General features: G+C 40.4%; 1 protein-coding gene across 1 annotated transcript in view; it reads left to right on the top strand.

The window, feature by feature from the left end:
* Positions 1 to 4,876: 4,876 nt before the first annotated feature.
* Positions 4,877 to 22,169, top strand: part of BOD1L1 (biorientation of chromosomes in cell division 1 like 1) — a 36,743-nt gene continuing 19,450 nt past the window's right edge. Inside the window, exons 1-10 of the mRNA XM_088163159.1 lie at positions 4,877 to 5,457; positions 5,847 to 5,971; positions 7,208 to 7,398; positions 8,550 to 9,161; positions 9,633 to 9,779; positions 11,113 to 11,282; positions 12,153 to 12,276; positions 12,622 to 12,766; positions 13,429 to 13,504; positions 14,403 to 20,481. Coding sequence (XP_088019285.1) covers positions 5,263 to 5,457; positions 5,847 to 5,971; positions 7,208 to 7,398; positions 8,550 to 9,161; positions 9,633 to 9,779; positions 11,113 to 11,282; positions 12,153 to 12,276; positions 12,622 to 12,766; positions 13,429 to 13,504; positions 14,403 to 20,481 — 7,864 coding nt within the window. The 5' untranslated portion in view covers positions 4,877 to 5,262. The remainder of the gene's footprint in view (positions 5,458 to 5,846; positions 5,972 to 7,207; positions 7,399 to 8,549; positions 9,162 to 9,632; positions 9,780 to 11,112; positions 11,283 to 12,152; positions 12,277 to 12,621; positions 12,767 to 13,428; positions 13,505 to 14,402; positions 20,482 to 22,169) is intronic.

The following is a 22,169-nucleotide window of genomic DNA, read 5'->3' as shown; positions in this document are numbered from 1 at the left end:
AGCAGTGCCAGGAACCAAGCAGAGAAGGTAGGTCAACAGCAATAAAATGACCCGACTCCTTCCCTCCCTCCACCCCACCTTTCCTAAAAGAATGCTGTGGAAATGGGACTCACCATTGCTATTCCTCCAGACCTTCGGCACCCCCAACACAAGAGAACAAGACAAAAGCCCAAATTATCATTTTTTATTTTTGTTGTTTTCCTAAATAACACTTTAAAAATTTTCCACAGAAAATACTACTTTTGCACTAGATACAATAACTCTCATTTTTACTTCAGAACTATAACCAAGGTTGCAGAAATGATGGTATGAGCAATTTTGAGCACCCTATTATTTAGTAGCAAAGTCCTGCTTTGATCCATCTCCCTGCTGACTTCAATGGAACTACACTAGGTATAAATTAAAGCAAAATTCAGTCCATCAGCTGTACTTTAAGCTTCATGCATTCCATTTAAGCAATGCCTCCACCTTGATTTCACCTTGCTGTAGTCAGCAAAGAGTGCTGATATAAAATGTGTTATGCTTTTGTGTACCCACTCACTCTGCTTTCATGTTTAAGCTGTACCATTTTACCTTACCATTAAAATTACATTTAGGCAAAAGTGAAAGAGTGTAGAAAGAATGTATAATCTCTTGTGCTCTCTCTGGAGAACAAGCTTCCATTAAGTTTTTCTGTCTACCTGTACACAAATAGTAAAAACATATATTTTCACGTCAAAAACAAACACCAAAGTAAAAACCCTATTAAAAGGAGCACAGTAACTCATTCTAACATTTTTCACCAGAATGAAGAAGTAAAATGGTGTTTCTCCAGCATGCAGGAACCTACATTCCAAAAAAAAAGGAAGAAAAAAAAAAGGCAAGGAAAAAAGAAAGATATGCTGAGATCATCAATCACATTAGCAGGAATTAGATGTCCAACTCCCTAGATGCCAATAACAATCCCAACAATATTACATTCATTAGTCATTGTTTGCTTGTGAAGAGGTGAAGAGGTAAGAAAGCTGTAGTGTGCCTGTCCCCTCTCTCGTTGCCATGAAAGGGAACAGCACAAATGTTGCATCAGCAGGCACAGCCACGGCCACACAGATGGGTTTTCCTCTCACGGGCAGGTTAGGGCTCCATCTGCCCTTGAAGATTCCTTTCGTGGTTACAACAAAAAAAAAAGCCCCAACAAAACCGTGTATTAAAGTTATTTGTGACAGTAATCTTTTTTTGCTCTCAAATGTCACCCTCTAAACAGGCTCTATTCATCTCACAAAACTTGGGCATCCAGAAACTCAATTTCTTGGCCTTGACAGAGACATAAAATTTTAAAAAAAGGGAGAAGAGGCATAGTTGTACCTTCAAATTAATGTACTTTTACAAGCATTATGTGCGAGTTTGGTGGCACACTGAAGTTCTGAAATTGGAATAAATAATCCTAACCTTTCAGATAAAGTTATACTCAGATCTGTAAGTTTAAATGCTTAAGATACATGAAATAAAATGATTTAATGTCTCTGCATATCAATAAAAAAGTATTAAAAATGCAGGTTGGTGAAATGTGACTTAGAAGACTTCACAACTTTTTCTCAAACTTTAATCAGACAATCTTCCCAAATACAGCAAATACAACTAGCGATATTAGCTACTGAACATGAAAACTTTAGTATTTTTACAAAGCACTTCAGTCTATCTATTTAAATGGCTAACTTGAGGATCCACCAAATGTCCATCTCTACTGAAGTTAAGCATCATTGACAATTATCCTGCTCAGTTCCAGTGGGAGAACCAGGGTCTTATGGTAGTTTTAGTTTTGCTCAAGGAATGTCTTCAGAAGTGACCAAAAAGTTTTAGAGGTGTCAGTGCAAGGTCACGACAGCCTACTCCAAATAAAAGCTTTCCTTTCATCACTTTAAACTGTGTTGTCTGTTCTCTATTTTTATTTCTGCACTTGCCAAAGGCTTGCCTGTAGAAAAGACTTAGGACAGGCAGCCTCCCATTGATGCAAAATACATTAGCTGTTCTACAGATAATTCACTTAAGCCACCAAGCTTCACATTTTACATAGGGCCTACCTGCCAGCCAGGTAAAAAATATAAATACATGTACATACCTGTTTGAACAAATAAAAACACGACCAACACCTGAAAGGAAACATGGTTACAAAGCCAGAAAGAGCACTTCAAGCATGCACTATTAAACAACAGTTTATCCAAATGCTCTTATTTACATACCAAAATAAAGGATGACAGAATCATATCCTCCATTTATGCCAGTCCAATAACATTTTATCTACTGCAACTATTCCCATGTAAGGATATGGACATCACTCCAATCACATCACAGCTGAAGGTACAGTCCGTGCCTTGGCTACATTTTGGTCTTGCAACTACAGCATTTCATGTTGCAGCTTAGCTGAAGCCACATGTGCTGTTACTGATGAAGCATAAAACCTCAGCAGTGCTGGCACCATTTCTCTGCTGCTCCGAAAGAGAGTGGACTAGATTGTGATTACTAGTGCTGCTCCTAGGCATAATAATTTTGCCTTTTTTAGAAAAATCCCATAATGGTAAGCACCAGAAAATCTGAGGCTTTCTCCAGCTAGAGACAATAAAAATATACTGTTTATGCACAGGGAGAAACAAAAATGAAATATGCATCAGGCAATGCACATTCATACAACAAATCAATTCAGCATCCACAGTTCTGGGCTTTATTGTGCCATAATAAACAACATACCAATAAGCTACACACTAAAAGATAATAAACCTCAGAGAATGAAGCCACAGCAGTAACACAGATGGTGCAAGGCACAGACATGTTAACACATATGTAGAGGAACAAGTAAGCAATTCATCCAGGACAAATCTCTTGTTGGTGTTGGGCAGCTTTAGAGCTTTACTATCCAAGAATCTGCTCAGGCATTTCAGTTATTCCTGTTATAAAGTCTTTATTTTTACTAGAAAACTCAAAATGTAACTAAAGAGCTCCCCTTTCTGTGTACCCTTGTCTGTAAAAGACTACAGAGGTTAAAAAGGAATGTCACCTTTGTAAGCTCAAATCTTTGAGAGCACAGAATTTTGCAACAGAGTTCAACACAAAGGAAGGGCATCTCCTATCACTACCAAACTTGTTCAGATTAATCCTAGACTCCCATGCAAAGGACTTTTACCTTCTTTTTCACTTTCTTAATCCAGCTGTCACCTGGATTTCAGATACTTCATAAATTCAGATTCATTATCAGCATACATAGCATGAACAAAGTTTTTGAGGAAAAAACTACACAGAGTTTCACTGAAAAAGAAAAGCCAGAAAACATCAACTAACCTGTCAAGTTCAGTTACCATTTTTATCAATTATGGTATGAACTGACCTCAAGAGAGTTTAAGTCTATGAACACTCATAGAATCAGTCGGGCATGTTGGCCATTCTGAATTTGATGTCTGTGCTAGGCATCCATAGAATAAGATTTCTGAAACACTGTCTAAAAAAGAAAGAGTAAGCTATTGCCAGTGCTTTATTTTTAATTATGTTACTACTAGTAACAGAATTTCCAAATACATCATAGTATTTTATTCCTATTAAGGAACAGAATTTCTGCTTCAGGTGTGGCATAATCATGCCATTTATGGCCCCAGTTAGTCAAAAATGAGACAAAACCTGAGACAAAAGTACGTTAATCTGAAATCACAAGTTGCATAGCTTGCTGATGTGACGGCAATGGCTGAAATGGGTCTGCAAAGCCTTAAGTCGTTCTCATATTCAGGGACAAAAAGCAAGTCTAGAGCTAGAAAAAAAATACCTTCCCAGTTCCCAGTAGCCCACAGAGCACCCACATTCTGGGCCTCAAGCACCTTTCCTGAATTCTGTGACTTGTACTTTCATGTATTTGTGCAGCCTGCAGCCATGTAACAATTTGTTCTCACAATATCATATACATCTCATTTGTGTTTGTCTCATACCTTAGTATTTCCTCAGCAATTTAAATACTGCTGGAAGTTTAGGAACTGCAGCTGAAACGACATCCGTTATCTATTTTATTTAGAAGATACTAGGAAACTTGTTGAGACTTCTTGTATTAAATATGTGTCAAAAATATTTAAAAGTTAGACTATCCTAAAAGAGAATGCAAAAGCAACTGTAGTCATAACCAGTTTGCAAACACATACAGCGGTGGCTGCAGCTTAAATTGTTATCACACCGCACCAGGTCCAGACACGTCAAACAGCTACAGGGAGGGTGACTCCACCACTTTGCTGGGCAATGCCTGACCACTCAAACAGTGAAAAATATATTTTCTAACAGCTAATCTGAATCGTCCTTGCCTCAGCACGTTGGACAGTTGTGATCGCCAACACTGACACAGGAAAAAAAACCGGCTCACAAGGTAACCAGGAAACAAGATATGAGTTGAAAACATTCCTTTTACAAGAGCACGTGAGAATGCACTGATATGTAAAGCTGGCAAGCTGAAATTCAAGTAATTTAATTATCATCTGCCAGCCGCCTCCTCCAGGAGTGCGGCGGCAGCGGCCTCTGAGGCCGGACAGGGCGGGAGGGGAGGCAGTGCTCGTTATCAGCCAGGGACAGTGCACGGCTGTCCCGAGCAGCGCCCTCCCCCTCCCCCTCCCGATCCCGATCCCGATCCCGATCCCGATCCCGATCCCGATCCCGATCCCGATCCCGATCCCGATCCCGATCCCGATCCCGGTGACCCCGCGCGGCCCCGCCCCGCGCTGGCCCCGCCCCGCCCCGCGCCTGAAGGAGGAAGCGCGCGGCGCCGCCCGCGCCGTGATGGCGGCGGGCGCAGGAAGGGGCGGGCCGCAGGGCGGGGCCGCGGGTCGCCGCCGGGAGCGCAGCAGCGGCGCGGGGCGGCCGGGGACAGGGGCGCGCCCGCGGTGCCCGCAGCGCCCAGCGGCGGCCGCGCCGCGCGAGGGGACGTGGGCGCGGCGGGCGGGGGCCGAGCGCCGCCGTGGCCGCTCCTTTCACCCCTCGGCCCAGCGGATCGGGGCCGCACCGGCCCGGGGGCCGCGAGCGGCTCCGCCCCCTCCGCCCCTGTGCAGGGCCCGCGGCGGCTGCGCGCGGTCCCGCCAGTGCTCGTCCCGCGCCGATGGCGCCGCTCTCGGCGGCGGCGCCTCCGCCTCCCCCCGCGCCGCGCGCCGCTTCCTCCCGCCGTCCCCTTCCGCTTCCGGGGTCAGCGCCGCCGCTGCTCGCTGAGCAGCCCCGTCCCGGGGCCCGGCCGGCACCGCCGGCAGCAGCCGCCGCCCCGCCGCCCCCATGGCCACCAACCCCCAGCCCCCGCCTCCCCCGCCGCCGCCCCCTCAGCAGCCGCCGCCGCTGCCGGGGGCCGGAGCCGGCGTGGGGGGCGGCGCGGCCGAGCCCGAGCTGGTCTCCATGATCGTTAACCACCTCAAGAGCCAGGGGCTCTTCGACCAGTTCCGCCGCGACTGCCTGGCCGACGTGGACACCAAGGTGCGGGCGGGCGGGACCGGCGGCTCGGGGGGGTCCCAGCGCCCCGGACTGTGGCGGGTCGAGGACGGGCCCGGCCCGGGGCAGCGCGCTCAGCGGAGAGGAGCGGCCGCTGGGCCCGCGCGGGGCTCGGCTCCGCTCGCAGCCGCGGGGGCGAAGCCGGAGCCCCGTGCTCGGCGGGGAGCGCGGGCTGGCGGGCCGAGCACGCACCGTCATAACACCCGGTTCGCGCAGGGTCTGGCGGGGCAGCGTTTATCGCGCTGCCATCGGCGCAGGACAGCGGCTGCGGGGCACCGGGGGGTCCGACGGGGCTGTACGAGCCTGGCCTCTGGGAGGAGAACCAACCACTTACACCCTCCTTCCAGTCCAACCTCTCTGCTGTTGCTTTCTAGCCTGCCTACCAGAACTTGAGACAGCGCGTTGACAACTTTGTTTCCAATCATTTGGCCACTCATACCTGGAGTCCTCATCTCAACAAGAACCAGCTGAGAAATAACATTAGACAGCAGGTTCTCAAGTAAGTGATAGCTCTGGGTTTTCTCTGAACATGCTTGTGTGCTGATAGGTGACAAAGGCTCTGGGTCAATGTAAAGTGGGCTGCTTTCTTCAAAGAAACCTCTGAAGAAGCTGGGTTGTTTTCTCCTGTCATTATTTAAAATGTGCTATTACTTGAAGTAGTAACTCGCCATCAGTATTAGTCAAAATTAGACTGCAGATGTTCTTTGTTCTGATCCAGGTTTATGCAGGGGTGGAAACCTTGACTTTTGACTTAAAATGTAACCCCCTAGCTAAAGGCTACCTTTACCTTTTCTTTTAAGGGAGGTATTAATAAAGTTGCAATTATCATTTTTAGAGCTAAGAAGAAGCATTTTGCAAACTAAACTCTGCAGAGTATAAAGCTAAAGTCACTAAATAGAGAAATGGATTTAAATCTAGTTGGACAGAAAAAGAGGTTTTTAAGAACTACTGTTATGTTAAAATTACGTCAGAAACTTTAACCTAATATTACATTATTTCATGAAGGTTCCTTCAGTCTTTCTTCTCAAATCTTAGGCTCATAAGAAACATTAAGAAATTTCTTCGAAGTACCATGAGTTTGGCCATTAAATTGGGTCAAACCATGGATTTGGGAACAAACTTAAGCAGTTGTGCTATGGTGGTACCATTGATAGTTTGTACTGAGGACTGTTTGGTTTGTAGGGAGGGGTGCAGTTCTTTCTTGTTAAAGAAGCAATGAGGACAAGAGATAGAATATGTCCAGCAAAAGACTACACGGGTCTAAAGAGATAAGCTTTATAGCTGTGGGTTTTCTCTTTTACTTTACTGAAGATTAAGAGTGTTCTATAAAGCTGCACCTTATACGGGGCAGAAGGTAACTTAGGGTAGTGATAAGTGGTTTAGTAGTTATTCATTCCTCATGCCTTCTATAATTTATCTCTTTTTTTCTATAGTAATTGACAGTACTAGCTTTCTTCTAAATTTTTTCCAAATATGGTTTTTGCAGGTAGATAACACTTGTAAGTGTAAACACTAACAATGTAACAACAGGTTGGTTGTATTAATTCCATGTGCTTGGATTGTTTTGTTTCTCTAGCACATTTTTTCTTAAGCGTGAGGCACAGGGTAAATGCATCGCTGTGGGAAACGCTCAGAAAACACTGGTGCTTCCTTGGAGTGCATCTAAGTGATCATATTTCATTAATGCGTTCTTGAAAACTGATTTTTCATACTAATTCGTGTAACTTTGTTCCAGGTCTGGAATGTTGGAATCGGGAATTGATAGAATTATTTCTCAGGTTGTGGACCCAAAGATCAACCACACATTCAGACCTCAGGTGGAAAAAGCTGTCCATGAGTTTTTAGCCACATTGAATCACAAAGAGGAGGCAGGCCCCAGTACATCTCCAAGTGAGGAGAAAGCAGATGCTTCTGTTACAGTACAAGGTATTCTACCATTTCTCTGAGCATTCTTTTAACAAAAGAATGGGGTTTGAAAGAGCAGAATCATTGACTAGGTCTTCTGCTACCATAACACTGTTAATATCAAAATTAGCAAGCTCCAGGCAGCATGCTAGAACACTTGTCTCTTATTCTAGATATAAAGGTAGAAAGCAAAAGAGATGTCATGCGGTTATGACCATGTCACTCTTTCACTTCTGCTTGTGATTATGAGGGATCAGTTTACTGTTGGGAGAAAAGCTGGTTTCAGTATTATGGAATCAGATAAGCTATAGCTGTAAGGGAAGAATGATGCAACTTTTTTGTCCATCACTAGAGACGAAAAAATTGCTTAAGAGACAGTTCTCTGTGCAGTTGCTGTGTGCCATAAAATTTGGATGGCCAAGGTCCTGATATTGCCTGTATTAACTTCTAAACACTCCTGCAGGTAATTGTCCATTCTTTCCTGTTCTAAGATCTCCACAGCCATCCATCTGTTTGTAACCTTTATTTAAATCCAGGCCTTTTTCCTATGAGGCCCAGTTCCTTAAAGATGGGTTAACAAGCCAGCTGCAGTTCTTAGTGCTAGTCCAGTTAACTCTTAGTCGTTCATCTTCAGAGCTGGTTCTAAAATGATGGAAAAGTGACAAGGTATTTCTGATACTCCTGTTATATAGTCAATATGCTGAGTCGATTTTCCATGCCATTTATGGAGATACTAGAGGTGTGAGCTACAAACTTTCTCCTGCAGTTGGTCGGTTTGTCTGTCCATATATCAAAAATATATGTGTACATGTTTTATCCAGAGTTGTCACTCTACTTATGGTGTTGGTAAAGTTGAACAAGGACTGTGTTCAGATATCCTTCCCATTGGCAATCCTCAGTTTCTCTAGGCAGATCTTAGGAACAGTGGTATGTCACAGACCAAAATGAATCTCTTCATTTGCTTGCTGCAGGAAGGCAATGTCTTACAGATTTTTGTTCAGATTTTTTTTTAATCAAAATCTCATAAGGCAAAGTTAGTCAAATATTTTAATTAACTATACATATTTTGAAGAGAGTGCTTATTCTGTTTCTTTGCACTTGTTTAACCTTCTGTCTGAACAGAATTATAGAACTAGGGTGAAGTAAAACTCTGTTCTTTCTTACTCTTCAAGGTGTCTCTGCTACAACTCCAAGTGCTAATGTAGCTAGTGATGCAATGTCCATTTTGGAAACAATAACTTCTCTTAACCAAGAAGCAAGTGCTGCCAGGGCTTCAACGGAGACCTCAAATCCCAGGAACAATGACAAAGTTGGGAAAAAACTCTCATCTCAGCAGAGTGTGGATGGTAGCACTGATAAAGAGAGAAATGCAGAGGACTTGCCAGATAGAGAGAAAGCAGTTTGTGACCTTTCTGGAGAAGGGGCTGAAACACTTGCAAAGTGTGAAGATTTAAATGAGCTTCCCTGCCAGACTGAAGAAATGAAAAATTCAGCAAGGGATACTAATACTTTGACTTTTACAAGTAAAGATAGTCAACAGGAAAGTGAAGATGTAAAGAGTAAATTATTGGATAAATCTGACAAGAAACCAGAGAGCAGTGAAAAAAGTGAAAGAAGAAAAGAAAAGAAGGAAAAACTTGACAAGAAGTCTGATCATTCAAAGAAAAGTGAAGATACTACAAAGTCAAAAGAAGAAAAGCAAGCAAAAGAGTCGGAACCAACGAAACAGTCAGTTCCAGAAAAAAATAGCAATAAACATAAAACAGCAGAAAGCACTAAAGAAGGTATGGTGTGGGCAATGCTTTTCCTCAAAACACGCATAAGGAGTGAGGTTTTAAAATTTATTTAGGAGTTGAATCACTATATTTGGAATGTAAGTTTTCTGTTAGTTTGGGCAGACTGGTCTGCTAGTGACAATTTGACTTGATCCATCTCTCTTAATTGAGGTACCTGAATTAGGAGTCAGAAGACCTTTTGGTTCCTCAAGTGTGTGATGGGTCATCTTAATCTGGCAAGTTCTCTCAACAATTTCAGTCCTCATTTAATGTTTATAGCTCTACCTCAGAGTGACTTTTCTTTTGAATAAACCAGAGTTAGCCTGGTTATTTAATTATGGTATTATAATTTTGTTTTCTTACTTCTAATTCTTAACATAATTTTGTTCTCTGTGACAAAATTGATGTATTGGTAGGAAAAGTTTCACAAACTCAGTGTGCTGCCTTACAGCTCATTGTTTTTACTTTTTCCTTTGCAAGAAAATATGTTCATAGATTCCGATATGGATGTGCTCAGTGACATCACAGTCAGCTCTGTCCATACCAGTGACCTTTCTTCCTTTGAAGAGGAAAGTGAAGAGGAGCCTGTAATTTCTGACAGTACTGAAGAGGGGGAGATCACATCAGGTGGTAAAATAATTACATTGTTAATTGGCAATAAGGAGTATGTAATGCTTTTGTTGAGTGTAGCGTGTCATAAATTTGAGGGATTGCAATACTGTACCTACCTATGAGAGAAACTTTGAATGTGAACTGGATAGTATTTGTCCAGTTGCAAAAGATGAGTATATATGTATATGATGGATATACTTTTTGAATATTTTTATTCATATGATATAGTTTGTTATGTTCTAAACATTGTAAATCTTTTTTACACTGTGGTATTACATAGATGACAAAAGCACTTAATGGTGAATGTCACTGTCCTGCAGGGTTTCTTCCTCTCCTATCTGCCATGAACTTGGTATAACACTGGAGTGTTTGTGCTTCCAGGGTAGTGGTTGCAGCTGACTTTTTAGATCAGATTGGGTTTAGAGTTTTAGGATTCAGGAATTTGTCCACAGTAGAAAGAATAGCAATGGATCTAGCTTTAAAAGTTCAGGAACACCAAGTCTTTTCATTTTGTGTTGCCTTTTTGTGTTCTCCCTGTCTAGTACAGACTTCTGCAGTTAGTAAAACTTTCCACTTTATAATGCAGAATGCCTTAGTACCTGAATGAGTTCTCTCTAGTATGCTCACAGCTTACCTTTTCTGTTCTAAAAATATAATTTAGAAGCACTGAATCACTTGTGTATTCTCTGACTTTCATCTTAACTTTGAAACATGACAGATTGTGTTCAGTTATGACTAAGTATTTATGAAATGAAAGCAGGCCTTCAGTATGTTTCAGTAATATAAATAATTTCTACAGTATTGCACTATTTTTCGTAATCCTGATAAAACTGAAATAGCTTTATTTATTTTATATTATTTAAATATGTGTAACTAAGAGTGTGTTTTGTGTATATATTTCAGTAAGCCAACTAGTTTTTATGTACTCAAATACTGTGTCTATCTTTGGTATGCGGAGAATTATAATTTAATACATAGCAGAAATTATATTGACTTCTCATGCATGGCTAACTACTAAATACTCTATGTAAAGGGGAAATGGGATTACAGGCAAGAGGGGTAAGCCCAGTTGTTGTGTCCTGGTTTATTACCTGGTTTTGTGTCATGCAAGTTCTTGGCTCAGTGATGTACACAGACACGTCAATGCACTTACGATTTTTTTCATAATCTAGCGATATTTTGATGCTAAAAGGGTGTAATTTTTTTAACTGTTTACGGTTTTAGAGTGGATACATTCATAATACATAATTGTTGATACGTTTTTAGTAGCTTTGTCTTCTCAAGAGTTATGATGAAAGCGCTGCCCTAGTTTATCACTATCTCTCTACACTCACCAACCTTTGTGTAGATGAAGAGGAGAGAAGCAGTCAGAGTAAGACGAAGCCCCATGCGAGCGAGCTGAGCGATGGCAGAGCCAAGCCCGTTCGCCATGCTTACGTCCGCAAGCCTTTCCTGTACTCCAAATACTTCAGCGATTCTGACGACGAGCGAACCGTAGAGCAGCGCCGTCAGTCCATTGTAAGTGCGGGTTTTGCTACTGCTCACCTTCTGGCCCCAAAACTTTCTAGAGCAGAAATTCCACTTCTGATTTGGTGGTGGTTTGGCAAGGGAGAGTCTTCAGTTTCTGCTCCCTTCAGAGCTTTTTTCCCCTTGTACTACAGCTGCCCTTTCTGCAGGTTTTCATCAGTATCAGCATTTCACACAGCGGTCTGCTCTGCTGGTTATAGTTTGAGGGCTTCTGTGAGTGAAAGCAATGACAGAGTTTTCTATCTCGTTCCCCTCCCCCTAAAATACAGTGACAATTTGGATGAAAAAAGCAGCCAATGTCTACCTGCAGCTTGACTGCAGTGGGGTTTTCTAGTAGATCAGCCTTGTGTTCAGTACCACAGGCTACTTCATTACCCCAACTCTTTACAAATGTAGTCCTTGCTGACCATGAGATCAGCAGTTTGTAGCAAGTTTGCAGCCACTGAGAATGGAAACAGAGATTTAAACATGTACACTGTTCTGTGGCAGAAGGGCCAGCACAGAGAAGAGGGGGCAGCAGTTCTTCTAGATTTTCTCTGTTGGCCAGATATAAATATTTATAGTGATGCATATAATAAATATGTATATATTGTATATACATACAAATAAAACTTACATTCTTTGAGGAGGTTGCATAGCTTCTATCTGCAGTGTTGAGCAGCAAGGACATTCTGGAACTCAGCTAATTTAACTTCACAAAAATATTAGAGGATTCCATTAACTTTTATGATTTCTAAGGTGTATTTATATTTTAGTTTGCCTTAAGCTACAGTGTTCTGTTTTTTAGGGGGTTTAGACTTATAGTCAAAGAATGCTCTTTGACCTAATGATAAATTGTTTTCCTTGGTTTTGTATCTCTAGGCCAAAGAAAAAGAAGAGAGACTCCTTAGAAGACGAATTAACAGAGAGAGACTTGAAGAAAAACGTAAACAGAAGGCTGCAGAAAAGACAAAATCTCTAAAAACTGGAAATCAGAATGCTAAAGGTATGAGAAGAAAAGCTGAGTAGCCCACACCACCCTGCTCTCATTTACTCTCCATAGAATAACGTATTCAGCTTTGAATAATGGTTTTATAGGTCTGTAGTTGTTTCCTTCCCTAAATAACCCAACATCTCAACAGTGATGTAACAGAAAAAAATATAATGCAATGTATTAGAGAATTTCTTCTTCACTTTTTTCTATATCCATTACACTATTTAAGCTCAATTAATACCTAACTGCTGTTCTCTGCTACATCTTAGTATTCTCTGTACTGCTTTCTGTCATGTTTATAGCAGAAACACTTATGTAATAATGTGTATGTGTTTCACCATTTGTGTATTATTTTAGGAAAAAGTGGCTTGCAATTAGAAGAATCTTCATCAAAAAGTCTAGAGTCAAAAACTACTGGTACTAGCATTAAGGATGTGCTTAAAGAACAGAAATTTTTGGAAAAAAAAGTGGCCCTGAGCAGAAAAAGAAAAAGAGATTCAAGGTATTTATGTATTTGCTCAAAAGGACTTAATGTTTTGAATATTCATTTTTGCAGATTGGAGAGGTTCTTTCCAACTTTGTACGTAGCCTTATCCATTTAAACAGTTTTTGTCTTAAAATATTTGCAGAATATTATTACTAAAATATGAAATTCAGGCAGAAAAATCACAGCTGATTAGATTAAATGTTGCAGCTCAGACTGCAGTAGCAGTATTCGTGTTTTTTTTACAGAATGGTAATAAAGGCATAAGAATGGAGAGCTTTTACATGTTTGTGCATCTAATAGGCAAGTCAAGTTGGCTTCATCTTTAAATAGATGTTTCATGTAGATATATACCTGTGGACGTAACTGTCTACATGTAAGTAAAAATGGGGGAAAGAAAACTCTTACCCATTTTACAGGGAAAACAACAGTACTAATGTCATACTAATACTGCTTAAAAGCACTGGTATTCACAGTATTTTTGAAGCTGATGTATATAATTTTACAAGAGAAAAAGCTAGGGTGAATTGGTTAGTCGGAAGTTTGGTGATCATGTTCTCATTCTGTATTTTTAGTGGGCATTTCTTTCTTGCATTCAGCTTTGAAAGCAGAAAGTTTACAAAGTAATGTTAGGCTGGTACTGAGTGTTCTTTGTTAAATTGTCCAAATACCTGTTTCAGGCATGCTGAAGATAGTGGCAGAAAGAAAAATGATCCATCTGAAGAAGATTCTAAAGAAATGCAAAAGACAAATGAGGTAGGTGTCTCAAGTATAACTCTTAGGATCTTTTTAATTCTGATAGTACTCTCTCATATGTCCACACCAAACTGCATATAATTGAATTCGTTCTCACTCATAAGCTTTTCCTTGCCTGTTCTTTCAGTTGTATTAGTGATCAGACATCACTGTAGTAATGTTTTCTGAATTCTAATGCCCACTGAAATGTGGTCTGTGTATTCAGTGCTGATGCATGTTGTAGTAGAACCCGAGATGCAGTTTGAGCAGTAATCTGCGAAGCATGCTGGGTTTTTAAAAAGAGCATTTTCTTGTATATGTAAAGACTTGAGCTTGATCTGTTTAAACTTCTTACTGGAAAGTTAAAGGAAAACTGACTGTGCTCCAAACAAAAAAGTAAAGAAAATTTTTATGGTGAGAATTTTATGAATAACACTGTTTAAATTTTTAAATTTAAGTGGGAGTGGAAGTTTAAGTAGATGTCTAGATGTATCTTTTTTAGGTTTTGGTGTGTTGTTTAGTTTTGGATTTTTAGTTACAGTTTTGTTTTACCAGACAGTATAATAGCTATTTAAAGTAGCTTACAGAGTACTTGAAATTGTGATTGTCTATTCAAAAACCTTTTAAAATCATTTTAGAAAAACTGGCTTATGAAGGAAAGATAATGAAGTTCAGACAGCTTAAGGATAACGTCTGCTTTAGATTTTTCCACTACAGCAGATGGCTGAAATGAAAATGGCAATTTTAATTTCCTGACTGACTGTATTTTAGATGAATTTTTATTACAATGTTAAGTGTATTCCCTAGTGTATTGGTGGTCCTTTTTAAAGAATTTGTGCTTGCCGGTTCTATTCAGACACATAAGTGAAGGAACTGTGTAATAATGTACTTACATGTATTAAAAAAATCTCTTTTGTAGACTTCTGACAAAAATTCTTCCAAAGAATTGAAGCACAATCATGGAAAAAATGAAATCTCTAAACACCTTAAAAGACTTTCAGAATGGGGACATTCAGCTGAGGAAAGCAAAAGTGATTCTAAAGCAGAAAAAGAACATAAAAGAAAAACCTCAACTTCTCTTCAGGCTGAAGGAGCTCAGCAGGACAGTGAAACAAGGGATCCAAAAAAACAACTAGATAAAGGAGAAGTCAATGCTGAAGAAGCACAGAAGCAGAAATCCATATCTAGGAACGAAAAACACCTGAAAAAAGATACTGACACAGAAATTCAACATATGAGAAATTCTGCCAAAAAAGAAGCCAAGTCTTACAGGGATAAAAATGAAAAGGAAAGAACTGCTTTAGAAGATAAAATTTCATTAAAGCACAAATATAAAGGAGATAGTATTCACAAGTCAGGTGAAGATACTGAACTTCATTCATTTGAGCGAAGTTTGAAAGGAGAGGATGGTGGCCAGAAACATAATCAACAAATAAAGGTTTCCTCAGATGACAAATGTGAAAGAAAAAGTAAACACCGAAGTGAACGGAAAGTATCAGTAACAGGAAAAGATGGGAAAAACCCTTCTGAGTCAACCTTAAAAGCTGAAGAATTGCTGCGGAAAGAAAACAAAAAAGAGAGACATCTCTCAACAGACAAACCAAGAGCAGAATGTAAGACCAAAAGGTCCTTGAGTGATTCTAAGCCACAGAAGGATTCCCTAAGTGCCTCAAAGCAGCCTGGTTCAGCATCACACAGGAGGAGTGAAAGCTACTCAGAAGATAAACATGAAATAGAATCAACTAATTCTGATAGTAATGTGAAACTTGAAGATGGTGTTCATAAAGATAGACGAAGATCTAAGAGCCTTGCAGAGGACAAGATTTCGTTAAAGTCCAAGTCAAAGAGTCATAGTAAGCAGTTCAAAGCATCTGAAGCAGAATTACAGGAATTAACAAAACAAGACACTGGACAGAAACTAGACAAAGATAAGAGCCTGGAAGAGAATGATTCGGATAAACAACACAAATCCAGGAACGAAGATAAAGGTTTGGAGGAAAGTGGTGCTGAGTTTCAGCTTGCAAGTGGCCCACAGTCAGCTCAGGGATCACAAAAAGACTTCAGTCACAGAGTTAAGCTACATTCTGGAGAAAAAGGGACTGTAAAAGAGAAACACAAAGGTGATAAAGATTTAAATAATTCCAAACTAGAAAGAAGGTTCTCTGCTGAAGGTCATAAAAGCAGAAACTTAAAGCACAGCAACAAGGAAATGAAGAAGAAGGAGGAGAGCATCAAACTGGAAGACAAAGATACTAAAGAAGTTAATAGTGGGCATGAAAGATTATCTAATGTCTCAATGGCAGTGGATAAAAAACAAAGCAAGAAGGTATCCTGTGAAAATAGAAAAGGCAGTATATCAAACCATGATTTACTTAAGGAGGAAAAGCAATCAGCTAGCACAACTGAAAGCAGCCAGGTTCCAGCCCCTCAAAAGGCAACTGTGAATAATGACTTGTGTGCTGGTCATGAGGAAGAGCTGATGGAACTTGATTTGAAAAAAACAAAAGCACAGGAAGCATCTAATATTGATGGAAAAAATACTCAAAACTCTCTCCAAGCCACAGATGCCAAGTGTACAGTAAAACATAAAGCATCTCGTTCTGTTTCAAGTAAGGAGTTAAAACACAGCTTGGCAGATCCTGAAGACAGTGAAAAAACTGTTGAACAAGAAGATACTTCTAATAAACAAGTTGGTGCCTTAGATACTTTGTCCAAAAAAGCTTCCGTGGCTCAAGGACCCAGTAAACAAGGGACTTATAAAACGAGTTCTGTGTATGAAACAAGTGGTAAAACCATAAAGAATGTGTCCAGTAAGGATCAGGCCTCAAAAGATAGCAGAAGACCAAAGAATTTTAAAACTGTGATAAATTCTAATTCAGATGATGTTCCTTTAGCAATTAATTCTTCAAGAGAAGGTGCTGCTGATGCAAAGTCCATGGATATGGATATCTCGGATTTTACAGATTCTTTAGGTACCATGTCTAAAGAATGCCACAATTCAAATGCTTTCCTTTTGAATAATGATGCAGCACAGGTTGTATACATGGAGCAAGATAGTGCAGTGCCAAGTTCTGTCATGAAAGATGATGGTGACATCACCATCATGGCAAACAGTATGGGAAAAGTTAATGAAGTGTCCCGGCCTGATGAACAGGCAGTGGAAGACACTACAGCTGGGTTATGTAGGCGAGAAGATTATAATGAAGCAGCTAAGTCAGAAAGCTCTCAAGATAGGGAGTTAGAAAGAAAAGAGGAAAACTTGATGTCTGACATAACTGAAGATCGTGGAGATGTAACATCAAAAGAAGTTAGCCGAAGAAGAAAAAGAAGAGAGTGCTTGAATATAGATCCTTCCACAAAGGGAGAAAGAAGCACAATGATGGATAGTATGGAAAGCAACAAGGTGCATGACACTGATGATATGATCCAGTCTTCCTCTGTTTTAGTGCCCGAAGGAGTTCCTGAGGAAGGTGTCAAAGGCTCTGTTATAGCTAATGGGCAAGAAGGGACTGATGTGGTTAGCATGGAAGACAAAAATGGAAGTAATGCTGTAGGTACCAGTGCAGGAAGTAGTAAACTTAGTTCATTGTACAGCAGTCTACAAAAAACTCCGGCCAGTGTGATAGGAACTAGCACAGAAAAGATCATTGAGAGCACTGCAATGGCAACTAGTACAGGAGGAGAAAGAGCTGAGGGTGCATCACATTCTGGAAAGGACAGTGATGCTACAACCACTTGCTCAGAAGAAGAAAGTGAGGTGACAGTAATCTGCACAAGCATAGAAGCTGATGAAGGTTTCACCACAGGCATATGGGTAAAGCGTAGTGAGGACTGCAGTTTTGTCACAGGAGCAGATATTGGTGACTGTACTGTTGCAGCAGCTGAAGAAGGTGGTGGCAGTGTTGTCACTGAAGGATTGGCAGAAAGTGAAAGCTTCCTAACAAGTACAGAAGGAGAAGAAAATGGTGACTGTACCATGGTTGATGCAGAAGAAGGTGGTAAGGATTCTGTGAACCCAAGTGGAGTAGAAATTGAAGACAGTGTGAATAGTGCTGGGACAGAAGAAAAAGATGATGCTGTGACTAGTGCAGGCTCCGAAGAAAAGCAAAAGACCTCAACTTGTGTAGATACAGGCAAATTTGAAAGTTCTGTGTCCTGCTTAGGTGAAATGGAGAGCGATGGAGCTGTAACTAGTGCAGGGACAGAAACAGGTGAAGGATCAACCAGTGGTGATAATTCAGGTGAATTTAGGGGCAATGTGACAGCTGGCCAAGTAAAAGAACACGAAGGTACTGTGACTTGCACAGGTGCAAAAGAAAGAGGTCATAACTTCATCATCTGCTCTGTGACTGGTACAGATACCCAAGGAGAAAACACTGTAACTGGTGCATGTATTGCAGTGGTCACAAACAACAGTGCCACAGCTGGAACTAGTGGTGACAAGTCTGAGGATACTGTCAATGGTGAAAGTGCAGTGACCAGCACAGGCATAACCCCAGAAGATGATGCTGAAATTTCAGCAGTCTGTACAGGCCTAGAAGACAGCAATGAGGGATTTGTAGTTTGTTTAGAAACTGAAAAATGTGAAAGTCTAATGGACAGTACAAGAGCAAAGGAAGAAGCCAGTATCACTACAGTCAGTGTAGGTCTGTGTGATGATGAAGGTTTTGTGACTAGTACAGGCTCAAAAGAAGAGGATGAAGAAGGTGAGGACATTGTAACCAGTACAGGAAGAGGAAATGAAGAAAATGAGCATGCTTCTACTTGTACAGGAGTGGAAAGTGAAAGTGCACTAATTTGTATAGGTGCAGAAGAAGGTGAAAGTTCCGTTATCTGCATAGTTGCTGAACAAATGGAAGCTGAGTCAGGAATGGCTGGCACAGATACAAATAAGCTTACTGTTGACAGCATGACAAGTGCAGAGAAAGAAGCTAATTGTGGCACAGACTGCAAAAATGATAAGGGCATTGTTGAAAGCAGTGTGACCAGTGCAAGTGCTGCAGATGAGGGTGCCTCAGCTGCCCAGACAGGAAAGCATGAAGGTACCTTGCTTCCCTCAGATGCTGAGGAATGTGAGGGTCCCATGACTAGTGCTATGGCAGTGCAAGATAAGACACAGTTTGGTGCTGAAGACAAACCTGAGAATGCCATGACTTCCTTTAACAGGGGAGAACTTGATGCCTCTATAAGTAGTGCAGTTTCAAAGAAGGATGAGACTTCTCTTACCCCTGCTGACAGAGAAGTAAAAGTTGATGTCATCTCTACTAGCACAGTGGAAGATGCTCCTTTACATTCAGCTGCAGATGCTGAAGAAGGTCCACTTGCTGTTGCAAGAGTAAATGAAAGTGGGGAAAGATCTATGATCTTAATAGATGCTGAAGACACAGTGCCTATGCCCAGCACAGCTACAGAGTTTAAGGAGTGTGTGAATACTTCTAGCAGTAAGCAGGAGAAAGATGAGTGCTCTATGATCTCCACCAGTATTGTGGAGGAATTTGAGGCTCCTATGTCAAGTGCAGCTATTGAATGTGATGGTCAGCTCCCCTCTGTGAAAACCGAAGATATAAATGAGAATGCTATGGTTTCTGTAGATATGGAGGTATATGAGGTTCCCATGCCTAGTGAATCCAGCGCAGGAGGAGATGATAATGGTGATGGTGGAAGTCACCCAACTGCTAGTGGTAAGGAAGAGAAGGATGAGTGTGCTATGATATCCACAAGTGTTGTGGAAGAACAAGTAATCCTAATGTCAAGTGAAGCCACAGAAGAGGTGATACAACATATCTCAGACACGGAGTCAAAGAATGAAACGCTAATGATCTCTACAAGTACAGCAGAATGTTTTGAAGCTCCTATGTCTAGTGTAGCTATGCAAGATGAAAACAAACTCACTGCTTCAGAAACAGAAGGAAAATATGAAGCTGCTATGATCACTACAAGCATGACAGAAGAATGCGAGATAGTCCTGATCAGTGCAGCACCACAGGCTGAAAGTCAGCTCATTGTAGCAGGAGATGAAGGTGCCGTTCTCTCTCCAGATGCAGTAGAAGAATGTAGGGTGGTGGAGACGACTGCAACTGTAGATGAGCAGTTTGGACTAACTGCTTTCAATGCAGATGGGAAAAACAAAGGTTCTGTAATTTTTGTGGGAGAATGTGGAGCTCCTGTGCTAAGAGTTGCAACTGACAATGAAGATCAACACACTGCTTCAAATGTAGAAGATAAGGAGGAGGAGGCGGTGATCACTCTGAGCACGATGGAAGAATGTGATAGTCTCTTCACCTTTACAGTCATAGAAGAAAGTCAGCTTGCTGCTGAGAGTACAGAAGTAAAAGACAAAAGTGAAGAAATGTTTAATCCTGCTAACCAGATTGAATGCATCCTTTCAACTACAGGCCCAGAAAAAAGCGGGAATTCTTTGCTTGTTATTGGTAGAGAGAATGAGACACATGAGAGTGGGGTGAGGACAGAATCAGCAGCATCTCAGGCCACAGTAGACAGTGAAATCACAGAAACAGATGAAAATGCAGTGAACCTCATGAGTGTAGATGAAGCCCTTTGTGTGGAGATTAGTACGGAGGCTGCTGAGAGTCCTTCCCCAGAGGCAGGTGAGGACGAGGAGCAAGCTGAAGATGTTTTACAGGAGGATGTTACATCGGAACTCTCTAGTACGGTTTCAGAAGCAGTGAGAGAGAGTGAAGCTGTAAAGAATGTAAACTGTAAATTAAATTCAAACATGCTTTTAGAAAGTGACTTTTCTAAAATAAGGACTCCCCTGCCTAAGACTCAGGCTCTTTCCTTGGTTTCTGCAAATGAAGTGACTGTAAACACCAACCATGGTGAAGTAACAATAGAAGCAGAACTAGGGAAAAAAAGGGACTTCGCTTTGTTGCATGTAGAAAAGCTATATGACAGTGATGACAAAACCAACTTGGTCAAAGCAGATGATACTGGCATTGAAGTTACTTTTCAGAAAAGTAATGCAACCTTTAATTCAGGTGAGGATTTTTTTTTTTTTTTTAATTCTTCAGTTTATAAGTTGTCATAAACAGATGCCTTTTACCATTATCGTTAGAAATAACTTGTATTGTGCAAATATTCCTCACTTCTTTTGTTGCAAAATGGCTATTAAAACACTTAAAAATTGGTGGCAAATAAATAAACATAAAATTCTGGGTGAACAAGACCAACTCAGCACAATTACCTGAGCTGTGTTGGAAAACAAATATCAGAGTGCAAAAAATTGCTAAAATGCATTGACTTATTTAACTAATATATAAAGTTATTTCCAAGGTAATTATTGTGGAGGTACACAAGGATTTTGTTATTAATATGTTACAAAATTCAAAAAGGTTTTTTATTATATAGGATGCATTTCATTTTGACATATGTTCATCATTTTAGAAAGGTAACTTCATAGTAATTTTGAAGGTTAAGACTGACTATCTTTAATCATAAATGCAGATTTTTTTTCTGGATCATTGTTTAGTAGTCATGTTCAGATTCACTGTATTGCACTTATTTTGTCTTGTGAATACACTTGAAATGGTTCTGCTTTGTGTTATAAAGGAATCAGCCAGTTATCCTAAAAAAGTATTTTATGTGAGAGGTAGATGTCTATTTTAAATAGCAGATGATAGTATATGGCATTAAGGAAACCATACTTTCTATCTGTTTTTCTACGCTAACATTTGAAGTGAATATACATGGATGCTGGTTCCTAAAATACAGTGTAATAAACATCCTACTGTTTTTGACCTTGCATCTCTTTGACCCACTGATGTAGCTGAAGCACCAATGTTTTTGAAAATTAAGACGTCGAGATTGTGACTTCACCATAAATTTTAGATAATTTAAACTGTAGAAAAATCTGTTTATGCCACAGGAAGTGGAATGATGCTGATCAAATACTATTTTTTAAATCTTTTCCTTCTCATGTCTTTGCTATAATGTGGGTTTAGGTCCGGTTTCTCCAAGACTGGCTTTATTCTCTAGTTTTATTGATATTTGGATTGAGAAGCCGTCTCTGCAGATTTTAGGATTTTTGGAATTTTTCTAGGAAAGATGCTGGTTTAGTAAGCTTGAAAAATGTTATTTGCAGTTTATACAAGAGGCAAATGAGCCATGAAAGTGTAAAATGCTACACAGTAAAGTATTCCTATCTCAGTGGTTGCCTCAATCCTTGTCCATTGATATAGCTTTTGTAAATGATAATGGTGCTTATTCTGTGAACTGCAGCCGTAATTTAATCACTTCACATACATCATTGGTGAATTATCATATTGTAACTATTTTTGTTTCAAAAAAGCTGTCTAAACCGGCTTCTGAAATAGGTTTCCAAAAATGCTGTAGAATTCACATGACAATGCTGTTGCCATGGCCTGTTTTTAAGATGTTATAAATATAAACATAAGTTGTTCCCCTGGGGAATGAAATGGGAAGGGGTTTATGATTTTCTGAAACCACATTGGTACTAGCAGGAACTACTGAGTTTTCAGTCGCTGTAGAAATTGGACATTTTCAGTGGTTATGGTTCTAGAGCTGGCAGATTTAGACCTAATTATCACTTAAAGCAAAATATATCCTTTAGTATTAACTATTAGCTCTGCATTTATTAATACAGAGGTAGTTTGCTGTTTGGAATTTGGTCTAAAAAAAATCTCTTGATGGTTTCTTTTTGAAGGAA

The sequence above is a fragment of the Sturnus vulgaris genome, chromosome 4, assembly GCF_052056855.1.
Source record: "Sturnus vulgaris isolate bStuVul1 chromosome 4, bStuVul1.hap1, whole genome shotgun sequence".
Lineage (NCBI taxonomy): Eukaryota > Metazoa > Chordata > Aves > Passeriformes > Sturnidae > Sturnus > Sturnus vulgaris.
Note: the sequence above shows the minus strand (reverse complement) of the source record. Positions and strands in the feature narration are given on the sequence as shown.